The following is a 19,120-nucleotide window of genomic DNA, read 5'->3' as shown; positions in this document are numbered from 1 at the left end:
TTGCCGGGGATATGTTATGTCACCTTGGCTGCTCAATTTATACATGGATGGGGTGGTGCAAGAAGTAAATGCAAGGGTAATGTGTCAGGGATTGGAGATGGTTAAAGAAAATGGAGAAAAGTGGGATATAAGCCAGTTGTTATTTGCTGATGACACTGCACTTGTAGCAGGGTCAGAGGAGGGATTAAGGAAGTTAGTGACAGAGTTTGGGAAGGTGTGCGAAAGAAGGAAGTTGAAGATAAATGTGGGTAAAAGTAAGGTCATGAGATGTATAAGGGGAGAAAGGTGCAGCAGACTGGAAGTGAGTATTAAGAGAGACCTCTATGTTACTTCTCACAACAACCACTACCCCTCCCATTTTGTCTTCTCTGTCTCCTCAGGTGTATCTATTGTTCCTGAACTGTTTATCAAAATTTTGGGGGAATTTGGTCTCCATTAAGCAGAAAATATCAGGCTTGTTTACCCTCAAGTTGTAATTTGTCTCCAACATGGGGATAGTAAATCATCAACATTAGCATAGGCTACTTCAAGTTTAGTGTTTCCTTTGCAATACTGTCTTCCCATTTTTTTAGAAACAATTTCCTCACATTCTGATTGACAACTCAATTTTTTTTTTTTTTCTGTCCTTACTTCATTTTTGGCTTTGGCTTCATGCTTGTTCCTCTACAATTAGGTAGGTAGGTATATTCTAATTGATTTATCTGTATGAAGACCATGGTATAACCCTTCAGGGTTGCACTTGAGTGGAAGTCCAGGTATGTGAGCTTCTTTGAGTGGTGGACTAATGTAGATGTCAATTTCACAGTGAAGTGATTTGAATCAACAACAATCAGATGACCATTATTCATTACAAACATAATCAATCATGAGCAGAAGAATCTAGTCAGGGTGTTAGACAAGTGAAAGTGTGTGCAGATGACAATAAGCTGAAGGAAAATGTATGTATAGACTGAGGTGATATTTTGTTCCTTGAGACGGGTGCACCAGGGATGAACTGGCAGCTGTGTAAGAAGTGAAAAGGATGATTGAGATGGGAGTCAAAAGGAGGATTTTACCCTGATTAGCTGTCACAGGTCTATCTATCTATATACCAAGCACTTTTTCTCTTACATAAGAGAGGTAGCCAAGTCAAAGGCATGTTACTCCTACTAATTTCACATCCCTCCACCACACTCTCCTCCCTCCCATCTTAGCTCCTCACAGATGGTGGGTCATCATCATATCTTGAACACTGCCCTGGCTCAAAAGCAATGTAGCAAGACATAGTACATTCACAGCAAGGCTGCCTCACTTAGTTGGTGACCCCCTCTCCATCCCCTCATGCAAATAAAGAGAAGATGAGGAGAAATCCCTTCAGGGTGCTACAAAATATCATTCACACATATGCACCCCCCCCCCATCCTCTGCCCCTCCCTTCCTTGCATAATAATATCATCCATACACAGCCACTCTCCACTCATCCCTATCTCCTGCCTTCTCCATTCTTTGTTCAACAGACATTCCCCTCTTTCTCAATGCCCCCTTCACCCCCATCCATCCCTCTCATCCCTGGTCATTCCCTCAAATTCTCTACCTCTGCCTACCACACCTCTTTTACTAATCTTTCTTCACTCATTCTTTCCATGTGTCCAATTACTTTGCAGGTAACGGCACATAAATTGGAAAACTGATGCAGTCATTCTTTTTTGTTGTGGTATAACCTTAAAATTACAAATTGTTCTTTAAGATTGTAGTAACAGTAGTGTTAGTGGAGTTATACACTCTTGGTGCTTTTTAGTTCCTTTTTTTGTGCTGTACTTAGGAATATATACATTTGAAGAATTAGATAAAGAAAAAAAATAATAATAATGATTTTAAGAGTGATCTATGTTTGCTTTATAGGTGACCAAGTGCCCATGGATGCTGAGTTTGTAAACTTACATCAGGAAGAAGCAGAAATAAGAAGTGATGGGACAAGAACGACAATTAAGCCATCACACAAATCTGTTGCCAGAATTACATGCTTAAGAGGGTGAGTCCTTTGTTTGTATGATGTAATGTAGAGGAGAGTGATACTAGACATTGGTATGTTTTCTTGTGTATCTCTTTGGAACTTGTAATGATAATCTGGAAGTGATGGTCCTGCATGATGAACATGAGAGGAAATTATCTCCCTGCTATTTTCTTCAAAACCTGTCAACATTCTCACCTCCATCTGGAAGTGGGAATTTAATATGGTATGCCTTTACTACAAATTCACTTGGTATCAGTGAGGATTTGAAGTTTATCCACTACCTCTGCTACAAGTAGCAACACTCAAACCCACTTGGCCAGCAAGTATCCCATTTTTAGTAGTATAGTGTTAGTAACAACAACAACAACAAAATCAGAAGAGGCTGGATGACCGCATTGTGAACAGCTGCCCAGGATGTAACACTTCACCCCATACCATACAACACATAATGGAAGACTGCATTATACACAATCATGCACGCAAACAACACAACATACACTCTATAAAGGATTTGTGGGAAAACCCAGTTTCAGCTGTGGCATTCCTTGGGGAGACGGGACTGCTCGGACAGACAGTCTAGGGAACAACAACAACAAAATCACTGGAACAACATTTGGACAAAACAAAGAAACTAATACAACAATATACAAACAATGCATACGCTCAGTGATGAATTATGTGAGTCCTGCATGGGCTCCTAATCTCAGTGAGACACACCACAACACCCTTCAAATCATACAAAACAAAGCCCTAAAAACAATTACAGGCTGCACAAATACAACACCTACAGACCATTTACACCATGAAACAAAAGTCCTCAAAGTCAAGGACCACCTCGACATGAAAGGCACACAAACACTTGCTGCAGCCACCACAAACACATCACACCCACTACACTACATAGCAGAACACCCACACACACCAAGAAACATTAAAACAACACCCAAAGACCTGTATCACACACAGATACTCTCTTCTCTTCCACCACAACCACCAAATACCAGCCTCTGGAAACATATTCATAATCATATCACTCACCGCTCCATTAACACACTGAAAGACAACACACTGCTGCATGCCAGACCCCCTGATATCCACCCTTCTGAATCCTCTCTCCCACGAAAGGACAGAGTCCACCTGGCCAGACTGCGGTGCGGCCACCACCCAGCACTTCTTAGCTACCAGAAGAGGCTGGATTACCGCATTGTGAACAGCTGCCCAGGATGTAACACTTCACCCTATACCATACAACACATAATGGAAGACTGCATTATACACAATCATGCACGCAAACAACACAACATACACTCTATAAAGGATTTGTGGGAAAACCCAGTTTCAGCTGTGGTATTCCTTGGGGAGACGGGACTGCTCGGACAGACAGTCTAGGGAACGACAACAACAACAATAGTCAATCCATTACCCCTAGTGTCTCTTGTAGGAGACCCAATACTCCCACATAACAGATGTCATTGGACTGACCCAGAAATCACTCAAGTAAGAACTATTGTGTTGTTTGGGTATATATATATCGTGGGGCAGTGTGATGGTTGTATCTGAGGCAATTTATTTCTATGATGAGACCTTTTCTGTGTTAGTACTGTCTTAGTGCTAGATGGTAACCTGAATGAGTTTCTTGCTTCTCTTGGGAGGGAATTTTTCTGTGGGGCTGATATCAGGGAAGTGGAATTTGATGGAGTAGGTTTGTCTTAAAGGGCTTGTTTTATGATCTGAGTGTTAATATGTTTTTATGTGGATGTATTGTGTGGTATAGGTGGTAGGTTATAGATGTTTGAGTCGAATTCTGGTGGTGTAATCTCAGGAGGTTAACCCCTTAGTTCCAACCTCTCCACTCAGTAACAAACTACACACTGGCATGTGATCTGAACCCTTTTATTCCTTGACTTTACCCTGGATGAACATACAGGGATCAGGATTCTTAGTCCCTTCACTCCATCCCTCTTAGTTGCCTTTTACAACATGAATGTGGGACACTGTCAGAATTCTTTCCTCCCTTACCACAGGGGACAGGAAGAGGTAGTTGTAGAAGTGAAATCAGAAGGATAGTTTGAAGGGAACATCATAAATGAGGGGCAGGTGCAGTACAATTGTAGCATTATTCCTTATGAGTAGAGATTTTGAACACCCCAAAACATTCCCAAAAGCTTTGGCTGAATGTTACCGTGTAGCCACCTCCGCATGTCACCATGCAGTTAAAATAAATGAATAAAATAAATTAATTACTTTTAGCTGTATCCAACTAATGGAAAAACTAGTAACATAAAGAAAAGTGACTAATTAGTCTACTTCAAGGAGGGCTACTTCACCAGCCCACTTCTCATAAATATCACAAAACAGATTTCTCAAGGGTGGCTGATTTCATGTAGTTAGTGTGGGGTCATGACCTACCCACAAACATATGTCCAATGGAAGAAGGCAGAACCTGCTTGGACCTGATTTGTGCTTGTTTTCACTAGGCTTGTGATTGTCCAGATGGTTATGAAAATAATGGCAGAAATGAGACCGACAACATCAGTGCAGCTATCTTTATTTACAGGTTATGATGATGATAAATGAAGATGATTTACCAAAGCTATTGGATGAAATAAGAGATGGCCAGTATGTTTGTGAGAAAGAAAATGGATATGTTAGTGTTAAGTGGATTTAAGATGAAAGGGAGGAATGATTTTGAGTTTGAGAGAGTGTCAGGAGTGTGGATGGGGTGAGGGAGGGAAGAAGTAGCTCTGCTGGCAAATGGTAAGGTAGGAAAGTGCATGGTAAAGTGAAGGGAAGTATCAAGTTAATGTGGGTGAAGGTGAAACTTGGATGGGAGATATTGGTTTTGGTATTAATCAAGGATGGGTAAGATTTTTTTAGTTTTTCATCATATCTTCAGCATAACTAATTTCCATTTTTATGTTTGCTTATATGTCTCTCATGTTATAGGTACTGCATTATGTCACAGCTGAATTAAAAACTGGAATAAACTTACAATAAAATTCTACTCCTCAGGCATGGCCCACTGGAAGGCAAACCTTTCTTGGATGACTACATCTCAACCCAGGAGCAAGTGGTTGACTACCTAACACAATTCTCAGGCATTAAGCCAGGGGATTTAGATGCACATTTTTCACAGAAGCACCTCACTACACTCAAGTCAACATATATCAAACTACGTTATCTGGCTGACAAGGGTGTCAAATTTGTGGGGCATGGACTAAAAAATGACTTCAGGTTTGTGTACCAGAGATATGATCTCAAAAAATTTTATTGGTTATAATTGCTACTTTAAGGAGCATGAAATTTTATATTTTGTTACATGAACTTCATAATGACATTTTGAATCTAAACCTATATGTACATGTAAAACATGATAATGACAGATTATAAGTGGGATTTCTCTATTTTCCGCATGAGGGGATGAGGAGAGAGGGTTGCTGTGTAAATGAAGCAGCCCTGTTGTGAATGTGTTATATCTTGCTGCATTGGTTCTGACCCAGGCAGTGGGCAGGAGACTGGGATGATTCTTCATCCATGGGGAACTAAGATGCAAAGGAAACAAGAGGTGGTTGATGGGAGTGGAATGGGTATGTGCCTTGGCTGGCTACCCTCCTTATAAGGGGGATGATGATGATGATGAATGCTGTTTCCTAGGCTGTCTGGCTGAGCAGGGGTAATATGTCCTTGGTATATAGATAGATAATGCATAACCTAATTCTGATATACAGGAAAGGAACTAAACTTGTGGAGTTGGTCTTGTCTCTTTTCCTCCAAGAATCATACTTAGTTTTGAATTCACTGATGATATATCTTTGGCTATACCAACTTCTCAGCTATTTCAGAAGTTGATGTATCTCTATGGAAAGTTGTTTCTTGATATTCTTTATACTTTTTTGTCCTTATGACCATGTGACTCTCCTGTCTCAGACCAAGAGTTTTTCTATGTCAATTTTATCTATTCCTTTTAATGACTTGAACACTACTAACATCTCTTTCTCTTCTATCTTACACTAGTGGCAGGTTCAGTGCTTTTAATAAATTTTCATAGATTTTCTGTGCAAGGCTGAGAGCCAGTTTGGTCACTACAGGTTATATTCACATGGTCTTGCTTATATCCTTCACTTTCTTTTAACAAAGCTACAGTAATTAAACCAAAACTGGGTGGGTGGATGGGGGGTGAGGTAGCCTAGTATGTGTGAGGAAAATTTGACGCAGCCCGAAGGGATTTCTCCCCGTCCTCTCCTTTTCTACATGGGGGGATGGAGAGGGGGGGGTGGGGGTCACCGACTTAATGAAGTGGCCTTGCTGTGGATGTGCTGTGTCTTGCGACACTGCCTCTGACCCAGGGCAGTGGACAAGGTGCAGGGATGACCCGTCATCCAGGAGGTGCCAAGATAAGAGGGAGGGTGGATGGGAATGGAGTGTTTTCAGGGATGGAATGGATGAGAATGGTTTTTATGACTTTTTCTTTTTGGCTACCTCCCTTGTTAGGGGGAAAAAGCCTTGGTATATGTATGTATGAAGCCATTAAACTGTAGAAAAGATTTTTCTCTAATTATTTGATCTTCTGTAATACTTCATATATAAAATATGCTTATACATTTCAGAGTGATAAATATGGTAGTACCCCAGTCCCAGTTGATAGATACAGTACATCTCTTCCATCTTCCTCATCATCGAATGGTGTCCCTCAAATTTTTGGCATGGTATTTCCTTAGTAAGTATCATAATACTATGTAAATCTTTCATTATGGTGTGTGTATTAGAATGTAAAGTTCTTTGCAGATTTGAAGGATTTCTAATGAAATTACTTTGTTTAAACTTTTCCTCTCTTCCTCTCCTATGTTCTGTGTCTCTGCCCCATACAGTGCTGTCAGCAGAATCACTCCTTCATACAATCTCCTATTAGCATCCATTCCAAAATGTCTATTTCTCATTACACTTTTTAATCCCCCAAGGCACTTGCTTCTCACAATTTACAATTTACCTCTACCTCCACTCCTCCTGTTCCTGTTACATGTGACCCCAAGTACCTAAAGCCATCCACCTTCTCCAAACTCTCTCCTTTATTCCCTTCAATTCGATGATGCCTATGTAGGTGTCAAGAGGAGCAAGTGGGTATATGAGAATGCATGTGAGGCAGGTAATGCTGCCTGCGAGAATTTGACTTGTATTTGAATTTCCTGTCATCCTCTCCTCTTGTACATTTCATCACATTACTTTTACACACACCTTCAACTTATAAGTTCTTGTAGGTCCATGAAGGCACAGTCTGCCCAGCCATCCCTTTCTTGCAATATATCTATCAATCTTGAATAGAAACAAATTAAATTAGTGGTACATGATCTCCCTTGTCTGAATCCAAATTGCCTCGGGTTCAGTATGATATTTCCCTCCAGATATTTTGTCCATCTAACTTTGATGATTCTCTCACAAATTTTAACTATTGTACTCATTAGGGACACCAGTCTATAATTTGTTGGGTCTTTTGTGGTGGGAGTCAGGGATAAGGAGAAATGACTAAGCGGTTCGGGTTATGCAGCGGTACTGACTTCTTCACGGAGACTGTCTGTCACCTGCATTTATTAGCTCTATTTATAGGTAACATAGCAGAGCATTGTGGGAGCTTTGCCAACGTGGACCAATCAGGAGTCAGGTATAATGTGTAACAATTAGATAACAGATTGACAAACAGACATGGGGAAAATAATATAAGTATAAATCCTAAAAATATTAATTACAAGTGTGTGAAATGTTATGAAATTAACCAGAAGCGAAGAAATAATTATTTCCACCCGATCACAGCGACACGGGCCCAAACAAACATAGCAACGGGTACACACATTTTCAATATTTAACACAATAACACACTTGTACGTGAGTAAACAGGAGTTTTTAATAACATATCAATTTATGGAACAAACTTCATAGGTATACAAATGCCATTTCTACAGAATTTGCGTCATGCGGTATTTTCCTTTCTTTCGTATGTAACTTCATATCCTGCATTTGCTGTAGGACGCCACACTTTCTTATTTTCCCCTTTATATATCGGCACTATATTGGCATTTTTCCAGTCTCTTGGTAGTTTTCCTTCTTTGAGTGAGCATTCAATTATTTTGTATATTTTTCCTGTTAGTTTGTCTACACATTCCTTCAGTATCCAGTTTGCAACTCCGTCCAGGCCATGTGACTTGTTAACGTCAAGCTTTAATATTTGATTCCTTATTTCATTCTGTGTAGTGTTTAATTTCTTCAATGGAAGAAATCTTACTTCAGTTCTTTGATCACAGTTTTGTAGATTTTTTTTCCTCTTTGGTGAATACAGATTTGAAATGTTTGTTCATAATATCTGCCATTTCTATATCTTCTGTATATTCTCTGTTACCTTGATGTAATTTAAGTATTTCCTGTTTATTTTTTAGGTTGCCATTTACGTATCTATAAAATATTTTGGGTTGATCTTTATATTAGTCTATTATGTCCTTTTCATAATTTCTTTTTTCTTCTCTATGTATTTTTACATATTCATTTCTTAGTTTGGTGTATATTTTCCATTTCTCAGCTTTTTTCCTTTTTCCACCTTTTCCAGGCTTTATCTCTTCTGTATTTTGCCTCACTGCACTTTTTATTATTCCAGGATTTTATATATACCCTTTCCTGTTTTTATCTAGGTACATATTTATCCACTCCTTCATTATAGATTTCATTCCAAATTGTCCATTTCTCTTCCACCTTTGTTTCTTCATTATTAAATTTTTCCCAATTTGCTTCTTGAAAGATTTTTCTAAGTTTCTCAAAATCCATTTTGTTATACATTAGTCTTCCTTTTCTGTGTTTTTCATTAATTTCTATATTTGTTTCTTCGTTTAATTCTAGTTCTAATAGTATGTGATAACTTTTTCCAATTGCTGTCTTGTATTTGATTTTATCCACAATTTTGGGTTCTGATATGAATATCAAATCCAATTTTGAGGGTTTGTTGTTATTTCTATATCTGGTGTTTTCCTTGACCCATTGCATCATTGTGTAATCAATGGTCATTTCCAGTATATGTTTCCCCAGTGATCTTCTCCACTTTTCAGTCATTTCTTCCCAACATATTTCTTTCGAGTTAAAATCACCCATAATTACCAGATTTCCTTCTTTCTGTGATTGCATGAGGTGGAGTGGGTGGGGGGGATGGGGGGTGAGGTAGTATGTGTGAGCAAAATTTGATGCAGCCTGAAGGGATTTCTCCCCGTCCTCTCCTTTTATGCAATAGGGGGACAGAGAGGGGGGTCACCGATTTAATGAAGCGGCCTTGCTGTGGATGTGCCGTGTCTTGCGACACTGCTTCTGACCCAGGGCAGTGGACAAGGTGCAGGAATGACCGTCATCCAGGAGGTGCTCAGATAAGAGGGAGGGTGGAGGGGTGCGGAGTGTATTTAGGGATGGAATGGGTGGAAATGATTTTATGCCTTTCCCTTTTTGGCTACCTCCCTTGTAAGGGGGAAAAAGCCTTGGTATATGTATGTATGTATGTTTTTCTTGACCCGTCATCCAGGAGGTGCTAAGATGGGAGGGAGGGTGGAGGGGAGTGGAGTGTATTTAGGGATGGAATGGGTGGGAATGATTTTATGCCTTTTTCTTTTTGGCTACCTCCCTTGCAAGGAGGAAAAAGCCTTGGTATATGTATGTATGTTTTTCTTGTGTCCAGCATTTTAGAGTGTTCACTTTCATTTCATGCGTGAGTTTTAGGTGGGACATATATCACTGCATACTTTCTATTTTTCATATCCTCAACTCTTATCATAATCAACTCCACATTGTTCTCTCCTTCTGTGATTATTGTCACATTTAGGCCTTTCTTGGTTAGCAACATCACTTTTTGTTGTTGTCGTTCCCTAGACTGTCCGAGCAGTCCCGTCTCCCCAAGGAATGCCACAGCCGAAACTGGGTTTTCCCACAAATCCATTATAGAGTGTATGTTGTATTGTTTGTGTGCATGATTGTGTATAATGCAGTCTTCCATTATGTGTTGTATGGTATGGGGTGAAGTGTTACATCCTGGGCAGCTGTTCACAATGCAGTCATCCAGCCTCTTCTGGTAGCTTAGAAGTGCTGGGTGGTGGCCGCACCGCAGTCTGGCCAGGTGGACTCTGTCCTTTCGTGGGAGAGAGGATTCAGAAGGGTGGATATCAGGGGTCTGGCATGCAGCAGTGTGGTGTCTTTCAGTGTATTAATGGAGCGGTGAGTGATATGATTATGAATATGTTTCCAGAGGCTGGTATTTGGTGGTTGTGGTGGAAGAGAAGAGAGTATCTGTGTGTGATACAGGTCTTTGGGTGTTGTTTTAATGTTTCTTGGTGTGTGTGGGTGTTCTGCTATGTAGTGTAGCGGGTGTGATGTGTTTGTGGTGGCTGCAGCAAGTGTTTGTGTGCCTCTCATGTCGAGGTGGTCCTTGACTTTGAGGACTTTTGTCTCATGGTGTAAATGGTCTATAGGTGTTGTATTTGTGCAGCCTGTAATTGTTTATAGGGCTTTGTTTTGTATGATTTGAAGGGTGTTGTGGTGTGTCTCACTGAGATTAGGAGCCCATGCAGGACTCGCATAATTCATCACTGAGCGTATGCATTGTTTGTATATTGTTGTATTAGTTTCTTTGTTTTGTCCAAATGTTGTTCCAGTGATTGACTGTGCATTAAGTCTAGGTGTGCATTTGTTTTTTATGTTTGTGATGTGTTGTTTGAAAGACATGGATGTATCGTATGTTACACCAAGAATTTTCGGTGTGTTTGTGTGTGGTATTAGAGTGTTGTTGATGTAGAGATGAGGAATGTATTTGTGTTCTTTTGTCCAGTTGGTGAGAAGTGTTGCTGTAGATTTGGTTGGAGCTATTTTGAGTCTGTTTGTGATGAACCATGTGTTGAGTGTATCAAGGTATGGCTGGATTATTTCTGCAGCTTTGTCTGTGTTACGATGTGTGCATGTGATTGTTATGTCGTCTGCGTAGGAAGAGATTTGTATTTCTGAGGTGTCTGGTGTGGGTAAGTCATGCATGTATAGATTAAAGAGCATGGGGGATAGAACAGAGCCCTGTGGTACTCCATTCTTAATGTTTCTGATGTGCGATGATTGGCCATTATATGACACGTAAGCATTCCTACCTGCCAGATAATTGGCCAGCCATCTTTTGGTATTATTGTGCATGTCTGTGTTATATATTTTATTTGTTAGGTTGTGGCGGGGGATAGCATAAAAAACTTTACTAATGTCTAAAGTTATAAGAAGTGTTCTGTGGTGGGGCCTGTCTGAATTGATGCCATCTAAAATTCTTTGTGTGAGGTTTATCAGAAGAGTGTTTGTGGAGTGTAGTGGCCTAAAACCGTGTTGTGAGTCAGCAAGGGGAATATGTGGTGTGACAAGTTTAAGTATTAAGCGTTCAATGACTTTAGAGGGGTGCAGAGAAGTGTGATTGGGCGGTGCGATGTTGGGTCTTTGTTCGGTTTTGGAATGGTGATTATTTTACCATGCTTCCAGATGTCGGGTATAGTGTTGTGTGAATAGCTGTAGTTTGCAATGTTTGTGAGTGCGTGTATACCTTGTGGTCCAATGTGTTTTAGATGGATGTTACTTATGTTATCAGGGCCACAGGCAGATGAGTGCTTGAGATTATGTATTATGTGTTTTGTCTGACTGACTATGAAGGGTGTATAGTCTGAGTCTGTGGGAAAGTCTTTCTTAAGTTGAATAGTGCGTCGGTCGTCAGGGTGAGAAGTGAGATGGCTTGTCTGTGCAAAATGATTTATGAGTGTGTTTGTTTGTTGTCTGTTTGAGGGTAGATTGTCTGTTGTTGTGATTATTGCTGTGTGAGAGCGTGTTGTGTTACTGTTGGATAGTGTAATGCTGTTGAGTGTTTTGTACAATTTGCTGGTGTTTGTTTTGTGATCAAGTGTATTGATAAAGTTTTGCCAATTTTGTGTTTTTTGTTTGTGTATTTTATTGGCAATCACAGTGTTTAGTGTTTGTATTTGGTCTGCTATGTTTTGAGGGATAGGTGTTGGGATATTGTGTTTAAGTGTGTCTCGTTGTCTGATGAGGCCTTGGATTTCTGGTGTGAAGTTGGGGTTGTGTGATTTTCTGTTGCCTCTAGGGATGTATCTCTTGTCTGCGTTTTGTATGATTGTATTAAAAGTGTGCACAGCATTGTTTAAGTTTGTGATTGGTGTACTGTTAAGTGTTTCAAAATAGTGTTCTGTCTCTTCAGTAAAAGCTTCCCAGTTTCTCTTGTAATTGGTGTATGTGTGTCTGTGGCCAACTGGGGTGCATCTTGTTTTGGTGGTGATGATGATTGGAAGGTGGTCAGAACCAAGGGTTCCGACCACTCTCTATGATGTTGTTGGGGTTAGGCAGGGGGAGCAGAAGGTGATATCAGGAGAGGAGGGAGTGTATAGGGCTTGGTGTGGGATATGTGTATGATTATGTGTGTTGTTCATGATAGTCAAACTGAGTCTGTATATCAAGCCCTCTGTCTGTAACAGGGTTGTCGACATACCAGGCAGACGACTTGGTGTTGAAGTCACCACCCATGATCATATTGGGGATTGAGGCTAGTTGGCTAAATTGAGGCCTGAAGGTGTTTGGAACTGTGGGGGATGATTGTGGGGGAATGTACATGTTAACTATTGTCAGTGTTGATTTGTTGCCTGTACGGATTCGAATGGATTGGATTTCTGTAGTGTTATCTGTGGTAGGGAGGAGGATTTTGGTTGTGGCACTTGTGTCCACAAAACAGATGGATTGGTGGATCAGGGTGATGAGTCCACCGCCATTGCCGTCGGTCCGGTCTTGTCTGATGGTGGTGTAATTATGAATTGATGGTGTTTTGTGTGAGTGTCTTAGTTTTGTTTCTTGTATAATTGCAATGTGTATGTTGTGTTGTTTAAGAAAGTGTTCGAGTTCATGTTTTTTCGTGTTAATACCGTCAATGTTGTGTTGTAATATGTTGATGTTGTGTGTTCTGTATGTGTTGTATGTTGCCGTTCGGGGTTGAGGTTGGGGTGTTAATGGGGAAGGTATAGGATCTGGGTTAGAGGGGGTGAAAGGAGAGATTGGGGATAAAGGAAGGGGAGTACTGATTGGGGATAAGGGCAAAGGGAAATTGGGAGTGGGTAAGGGTGCTGGCTGTGGTTGGGGAGGTGGGAGTGGGGTTACTGGAGGGCAGGTAGAACATGTCCAAGTGTTTGTGTATTGGTTTGTGTCAGCAAGTGTTGTACAAGTGAGGTGGGCCCAGTTTTTGCACATATTGCACTGAACTGAGCCCTTTGTCTGTCTGCTCGAAGTAATGGGTTTAGAGCATGTTGGGCATGTGTATTTTGTGGTGGGCCCAGGATTGCTCTCTACATCTCCGGCTAAAAATAGAAGAAGAGGGGTGATCGCTGGAAAATCACCCCTCGGTGCAGAAAAAAACATAATATTGCATGTTGAGAAAAAGGATTGTGGTACTCCTCAAGGCAGACGTAGCTCCTCTTGGGGATCGGTGCCACCTGCGTAGAGCTGGTGGCCAGGGCTGGTTGCCGCTGTTTGGCCCCCAACTCTTGGGGTTGGGGGGTGGTCCCACGACGTAGACGCTGCGGCTCCAGGACCAGCAACATCACTTCTCCACCCTGGTTTGTTTCTCTATTTCTGTACCAACAATTATATAATCCTTGGCCTATACTATTTGGTGGTAATGATCCTTTCAATTTTGTCTCCACAATTCCCATTACATCTGATTTCTCTTGTTTCAGATAGTCAATTCATCTATTCCTGATATCAATCCGTCTATGTTTCTATATGTTATGTTTAATTTTTTTCCTTTTCTTCCTTCTTCTTTCTCCTGCATTTCCTTTTCCCTTATGTACCATTTCCACAGTCTTAAGTCCATCACTTTCCAAAAAAACTCCTTCCTTTCGTTTTCTGTTCTTTTCTTGTTCTTTTTCTTAGCTTCCTCTTTAAGTGTTTTTTCCTTTTCTTTTTCCTCATCACTCAGTTCCTTTTTTATCCATAGATTTTTGTAGTTTTTACTTTTTGCTAGTTTTCCTACGTTTGTTAATATTTCTTCTGCTATTCTCTGTGAATTAAGTTTTACTTTGAGAGGTCTGTTCTTCTCTTCAGAATATTTGCCCATCCTATAGATCTCTTCTCTTGCCTTTTTGAGTCCTTGTGGCTCCTCCTGTATTTCTTTTAGTATTTCTGTCACTATATTCTTCTCCTCTTTTTCCCTTTGGAACCTTATTAGTCCATGTTTTTCTTTGATACCATAGATTACAATACATTTTTTTTTTGTCTATTGTGTCTCTTACCCAATCTCTTTTTTCCTTTAGTACTTCTATCACTGTGTCCTTTGTACTTTCGTTCATTTGTTCTTTGACTATTATTGTAATTTTTTTTTTTTTTTCATCTTTCATTTGGTTTTTGATTTCCATCATGTTTGATTTTTTTATATTTTCACCAACTTTGCCTGCCTCTATTAATATCTTTTCATTAATTTCCCTCTACATAGTTTCATTTCTATTTGAGTCTTCATTTTTCATCTTTTCATTATAATTTTTTACTTTAGCCAGTTCCTTTTTCATTTCTTCTAATTCCCTAACTACATCATACATACATATACCAAGGCTTTTTCCCCCTTACAAGGGAGGTAGCCAAAAAGGAAAAGGCATAAAATCATTCACACCCATTCCATCCCTGAATAGACTCCACACCCTTCCACCCTCCCTCTTCCCTTGCACCTTGTCCACTGCCCTGGGTCAGAAGCAGTGTCGCAAGACACAGCACATCCAGCAAGGCCGCTTTATTAAATCGGCGACCCCCCCTCTCCGTCGCCCCATGCATAAAAGGAGAAGACGGGGAGAAATCCCTTCGGGCTGCGTCGAATTTTGCTCACACATACTACCTCACCTCCCCATCCCCCGCCCATTCCACCTCATGCATCACAACATCATCCATATACAACCATTCTCCATTCACCCCTGTCTTCTGTCCTCTCCCATCCTTCCTCAACAGACATTCCCCTCTTCCCCAAAGCCCCCTTCACCCCATCCATCCACCTCATCCTAGGACGTCCCCTCATGTTCACTCCCTCCATATCTGCCTTCCATACCTCTTTTACTAGTCTTTCTTCACTCATTCTTTCCATGTGTCCAAACCATCCTAATACTCTTTCATCAACCCTATCTCCCAGCTCCCTTTCCACCCCTGTTCTCCTCCTCACCTCCTCATTTCTCACCTCATCTCAAACACATTCAAACTCCTTCTCTCTTCCTCTCTTATGTTCCATGTTTCTGCCCCATACAGTGCTGTTGGCACAATCACTCCTTCATACAGTCTCCTCTTAGCATCCATTCCCAAATGTCTATTCCTCATTACACTTTTTAATCCACCAAGGCATTTACTCGCTTCTCTCAATCTACATTCTACCTCCACCTTTTCCTGCCACATTTGCACCCAAGTATCTAAAACTATCCACTTCCTCCAGTCGCTCTCCCTTAATGCTCACTTCCAGTCTACTGCCACTTTCACCCCTTGTATATCTCATCACCTTACTTTTACCCACATTTATCTTCAGCTTTCTTCTTTCACACACTCTCCCAAACTCTGTCACCAACTTCCTCAATCCCTCCTTCAATCCTGCCACAAGCGCAGTGTCGTCCGCAAACAACAGCTGGCTCACCTCCCACTTTTCTCCATTTCTCCCTAACTAATAGTGTATTTTCCTTCCTCAATTCACTTACTTCTTTGTATAATTGGTTATGTTCCCTTTTCCATTCATCAATATCCCTTTTCTCTTCAAATATTTCTTGGTTTATTAGTATGTTTTTGAGGTCGATACCTCTTTCTGTTCTGGACCCATGGAAGGATTCGTCTTCATATCTGGGACTTTCTATGTTGCATATTTTCTTTCTAACCACTCCCAAAGGCATTTCATACTTACTCATATCTAATCTTCTTTTGGTTGTCTCTGCCTATGTCAGTTTATCATCCATTTCCTTCTTTTTTCTATTCTTGTTAAACTTAAATCACTTTGCTACATCACAGTACCACTTGTCATTGCCCCCTTCTGATCTGTTTACAACTAGGTAAATCACCAATTTTTGGTAAAAAAAATCACTAGATTTTAGCACTAGCTTGTGGAGCGTTCTCAGGCACATCTGGTTCATATGTGTATGAAGGGGTGGTTGTGCTGACAGCACTATATGGGCAGAAACATGGAAAGAAGAGAGGAAGAAAGAATTTTTTTTAAATGTGTTTGATATGAAATGCCTGAGAAGTATGGTAGGGGTTACTGGACTGGACAGAGTGAGAAACCAGGTGAGGAGGAGAGCACGGGTGGAAAAGGAGTTGAGAGATAGGGTTGATGAAAGAGTATTGGAATGGTTTGGACACATAGAAAGAATGATTGAAGAAAGATTAATAAAAGAAGTGTGGAAGGCAGAGGTGGATGGAGTGAACATGAGGGGTGACCAAGGATGATATGGTTGGATGGTGTGAAAGGGGTGTTGGGAAAGAGGGAAATGTCTGTTGAGGAAGGAAGGGAGAAGACAGAAGATAGGAGTGAGTGGAGAATGGTTGTGTATGGATGATGCTTTGATGAATGGAAGTGAATGGGTGGGGGATGGGGAGGTTAGGGAGTATGTGGGAATGGTATTTTGATGTAGCTCAAAGGGATTTCTCCCCATCTCATTTTCTGCATGAGGGTATGGAGAAGAGAGGTCACCAATTAGATGAAACAGCTTTGCTGTGGACGTGCTGTATCTTGCTGCATTACTTCTGACCTGCCCAGAGCAGTGGGCGAGATTCGGGGATTGCCCATCATCCAGGAGCCGAGATATGAGTGAGAGAGGGGTGGTGAATGGGAATGGAGTATGTGGGGATGTAATGGGTGGGAATGGATTTATGTCTAATTTTGGCTACCTTGTAAGGGGGAAAAATCCCTTGGTATGCATTTTTGTATATTTGTTTATATGATCTCTTTGATATGATGTGTCTGGAAGCAGTGTCAGAGATCTAATATGTATCTATTGCCACTATTACTGATATGTCAAATTATTTTTGTTGTTGAAGCCTTCCAATATTTGGATGAGTATCATGAGTTGGTTGAATGGGCCTATTTGAATCCATGTTAATTTGACATGACAGGTATGTATGTTTTGATTGTTTCTAAGATCATTCTTCCCACCAAATTAGATATGGTGGAGGTGGGAAGTCTGTAGGATGCTGGGTTACCCCAAACAAAACACAAAACACTTCATTTTACTCTGTTCAACACACATAATTGAGACTGGCTTTTTCTCTTGAGTCTTGTATAATCATCCCAGTGTTTATAGCCAGATACCTTGGGACTGTAGATCCCCTTGCAACAGGCTACAATTTTACTGATTGATTGTAGAAGGATCATGCCTAATATTACTTTGTGATTTCAGAATTGAAGATCCAGAGCATAACTCATGACAGCATAGAAGATGCTCGCACAGCTCATGCACTATACCAAAAATACATATTACTGAAGAAGGAAAACAATATTGTTATTGAGCTGCAGCAGCTGTATGAAACTGGAAAGAAAGTGCAATGGAAGGTTCTTGGTGAGGAGGAAGAAGAATGCACATAAGTTTGATATTTCAAGGTGGCTATGTGTTCAAATATATTTCTACAAAGTTATAAACTAAACTGTCATCAACTTTTAGAAAATAATGACACTGGTTTAAGTCAATAACTTTAGAGCAAAGGATCTCTCAGTTAAGGACTTAACTTCAGAAATCACAACTGCATATATGTGCAATGGTGTGCAGCAGCTTAGATTTAGTAATGGGAATGATATGTAAAAAGTGCAAGGTTTGATAAAATTATCTTTCAAAGGAGGAGTGGACTACTATTAAGCAGGTTACAAGAGTACTCATGTTAAACACAAGTTTTGCATAGCAAACGACCGGCCATTATCTTAACAGTTTTGTCTTTCATAGTTGGTACAGAACTGCCCAGCCCAACCAGAGAGGAATCAACAGTGAAGTGGTATAAATTTCTTAAAGAATTCCTTGATTTAACCAGTACTTGAGTAAATCAACTTCCACAGCATTTATTTCTAATTTCTGATTTATATGGTTATTTTTCATTGTTGCTCTTTTCTAATAAATAGGAATATTATTTATAGTTTCATTTATCTCCTGCTCATGAGTGACCCCCGAAGTGGACAGCTTCCCCTTAGTGTTTGAAGTGAAAGGAATAAATATTCAGACCTTGAAGCTCTTACAGCAAAGGAAGATTACCATATTGTTGGTGTCACAGAATCCTGGATAAACACATTGGTTAGAGACTTTTTAGTAGAATTCAACTTAATGCAGTTTTGCTATATATCAAAAACTAGTCTTTCCATGAATCTAAATCATCCCAATACTCTTTCATCAACCCTATCTCCTAACTCCCTTTCCACTCCTGCTCTCCTCCTCACCTTGTTTCTCACTCTATCCAGCCTAGTAACCCCTACCATACTTCTCAGATATTTCATCTCAAACACATCTTCATCTCATATGTTTCATGATTCTGTCCCATACAGGGCTGTTGGCACAATCACCCCATCATCGTTCGTCATAGTGACAACACGCATAAATTGGTGTTCCTGAGAAATATATTAATAACAGAACGTCCCAACAGTGCTACAATTATAGAATACCTAGAGCATACTTTATGGGAGGGAGAGTTTTCATGGATACCCGAAATGGCTAAATCATAAAGTAAAAAGTGTGAAATTGAAGTAAAATGGAAGAAATTTTTGACAGGTGAGAGAAACCCCAAGATGGCCATTCGTTGCATTCAAATGTAAACAGATACTCAGAGTTGGCTACCATTGCAAGAGCAAAACAAAATATAAATCTAGAGGTACCAAAAGGTTTCTATTTGACATTGGTGATGAAAGTAGTTTTTCTGGATTCAGTGGGTATGAAAGAAGACTTGTAGAATTATAGAGATAGGGTATGAAAGAAAACTTGTAGAATTATAGAGATAGAGAGGGTTATGAGAAATATGAACAATTCATGGAATCAAGAAACAATCAATGAAAGACAAATAAAGACTTAAACAAGGAAGTGACTGAATTAGAAAAAGTAAACA

The 19,120-nt window shown here is 40.2% G+C and overlaps 1 protein-coding gene across 5 annotated transcripts in view; it reads left to right on the top strand.

The window, feature by feature from the left end:
* Positions 1-18,151, top strand: part of PAN2 (PAN2-PAN3 deadenylation complex catalytic subunit PAN2) — a 70,508-nt gene extending 52,357 nt beyond the window's left edge. For 4 of the 5 annotated variants that reach the window (XM_076196999.1, XM_076196996.1, XM_076196997.1 and 1 more), the window contains exons 21-24: positions 1,882-2,011; positions 5,006-5,227; positions 6,601-6,710; positions 17,440-18,151. In XM_076196999.1, the coding sequence (XP_076053114.1) occupies positions 1,882-2,011; positions 5,006-5,227; positions 6,601-6,710; positions 17,440-17,624 (647 nt within the window). In that variant the 3' untranslated portion in view covers positions 17,625-18,151. Of the gene's footprint in view, positions 1-1,881; positions 2,012-5,005; positions 5,228-6,600; positions 6,711-13,488; positions 13,645-17,439 lie in introns of all 5 variants that reach the window. The other variant, XR_012967105.1, reaches the window with a different exon arrangement.
* The last annotated feature ends 969 nt before the right edge of the window (positions 18,152-19,120 follow it).

This window comes from Oratosquilla oratoria, chromosome 13 (genome assembly GCF_046742065.1).
Source record: "Oratosquilla oratoria isolate Oo_2021 chromosome 13, ASM4674206v1, whole genome shotgun sequence".
In the NCBI taxonomy this organism is placed as follows: Eukaryota; Metazoa; Arthropoda; class Malacostraca; order Stomatopoda; family Squillidae; genus Oratosquilla; species Oratosquilla oratoria.
The sequence above is the reverse complement of the archived record's forward strand: the minus strand, read 5'-3'. Positions and strand labels throughout refer to the sequence as shown.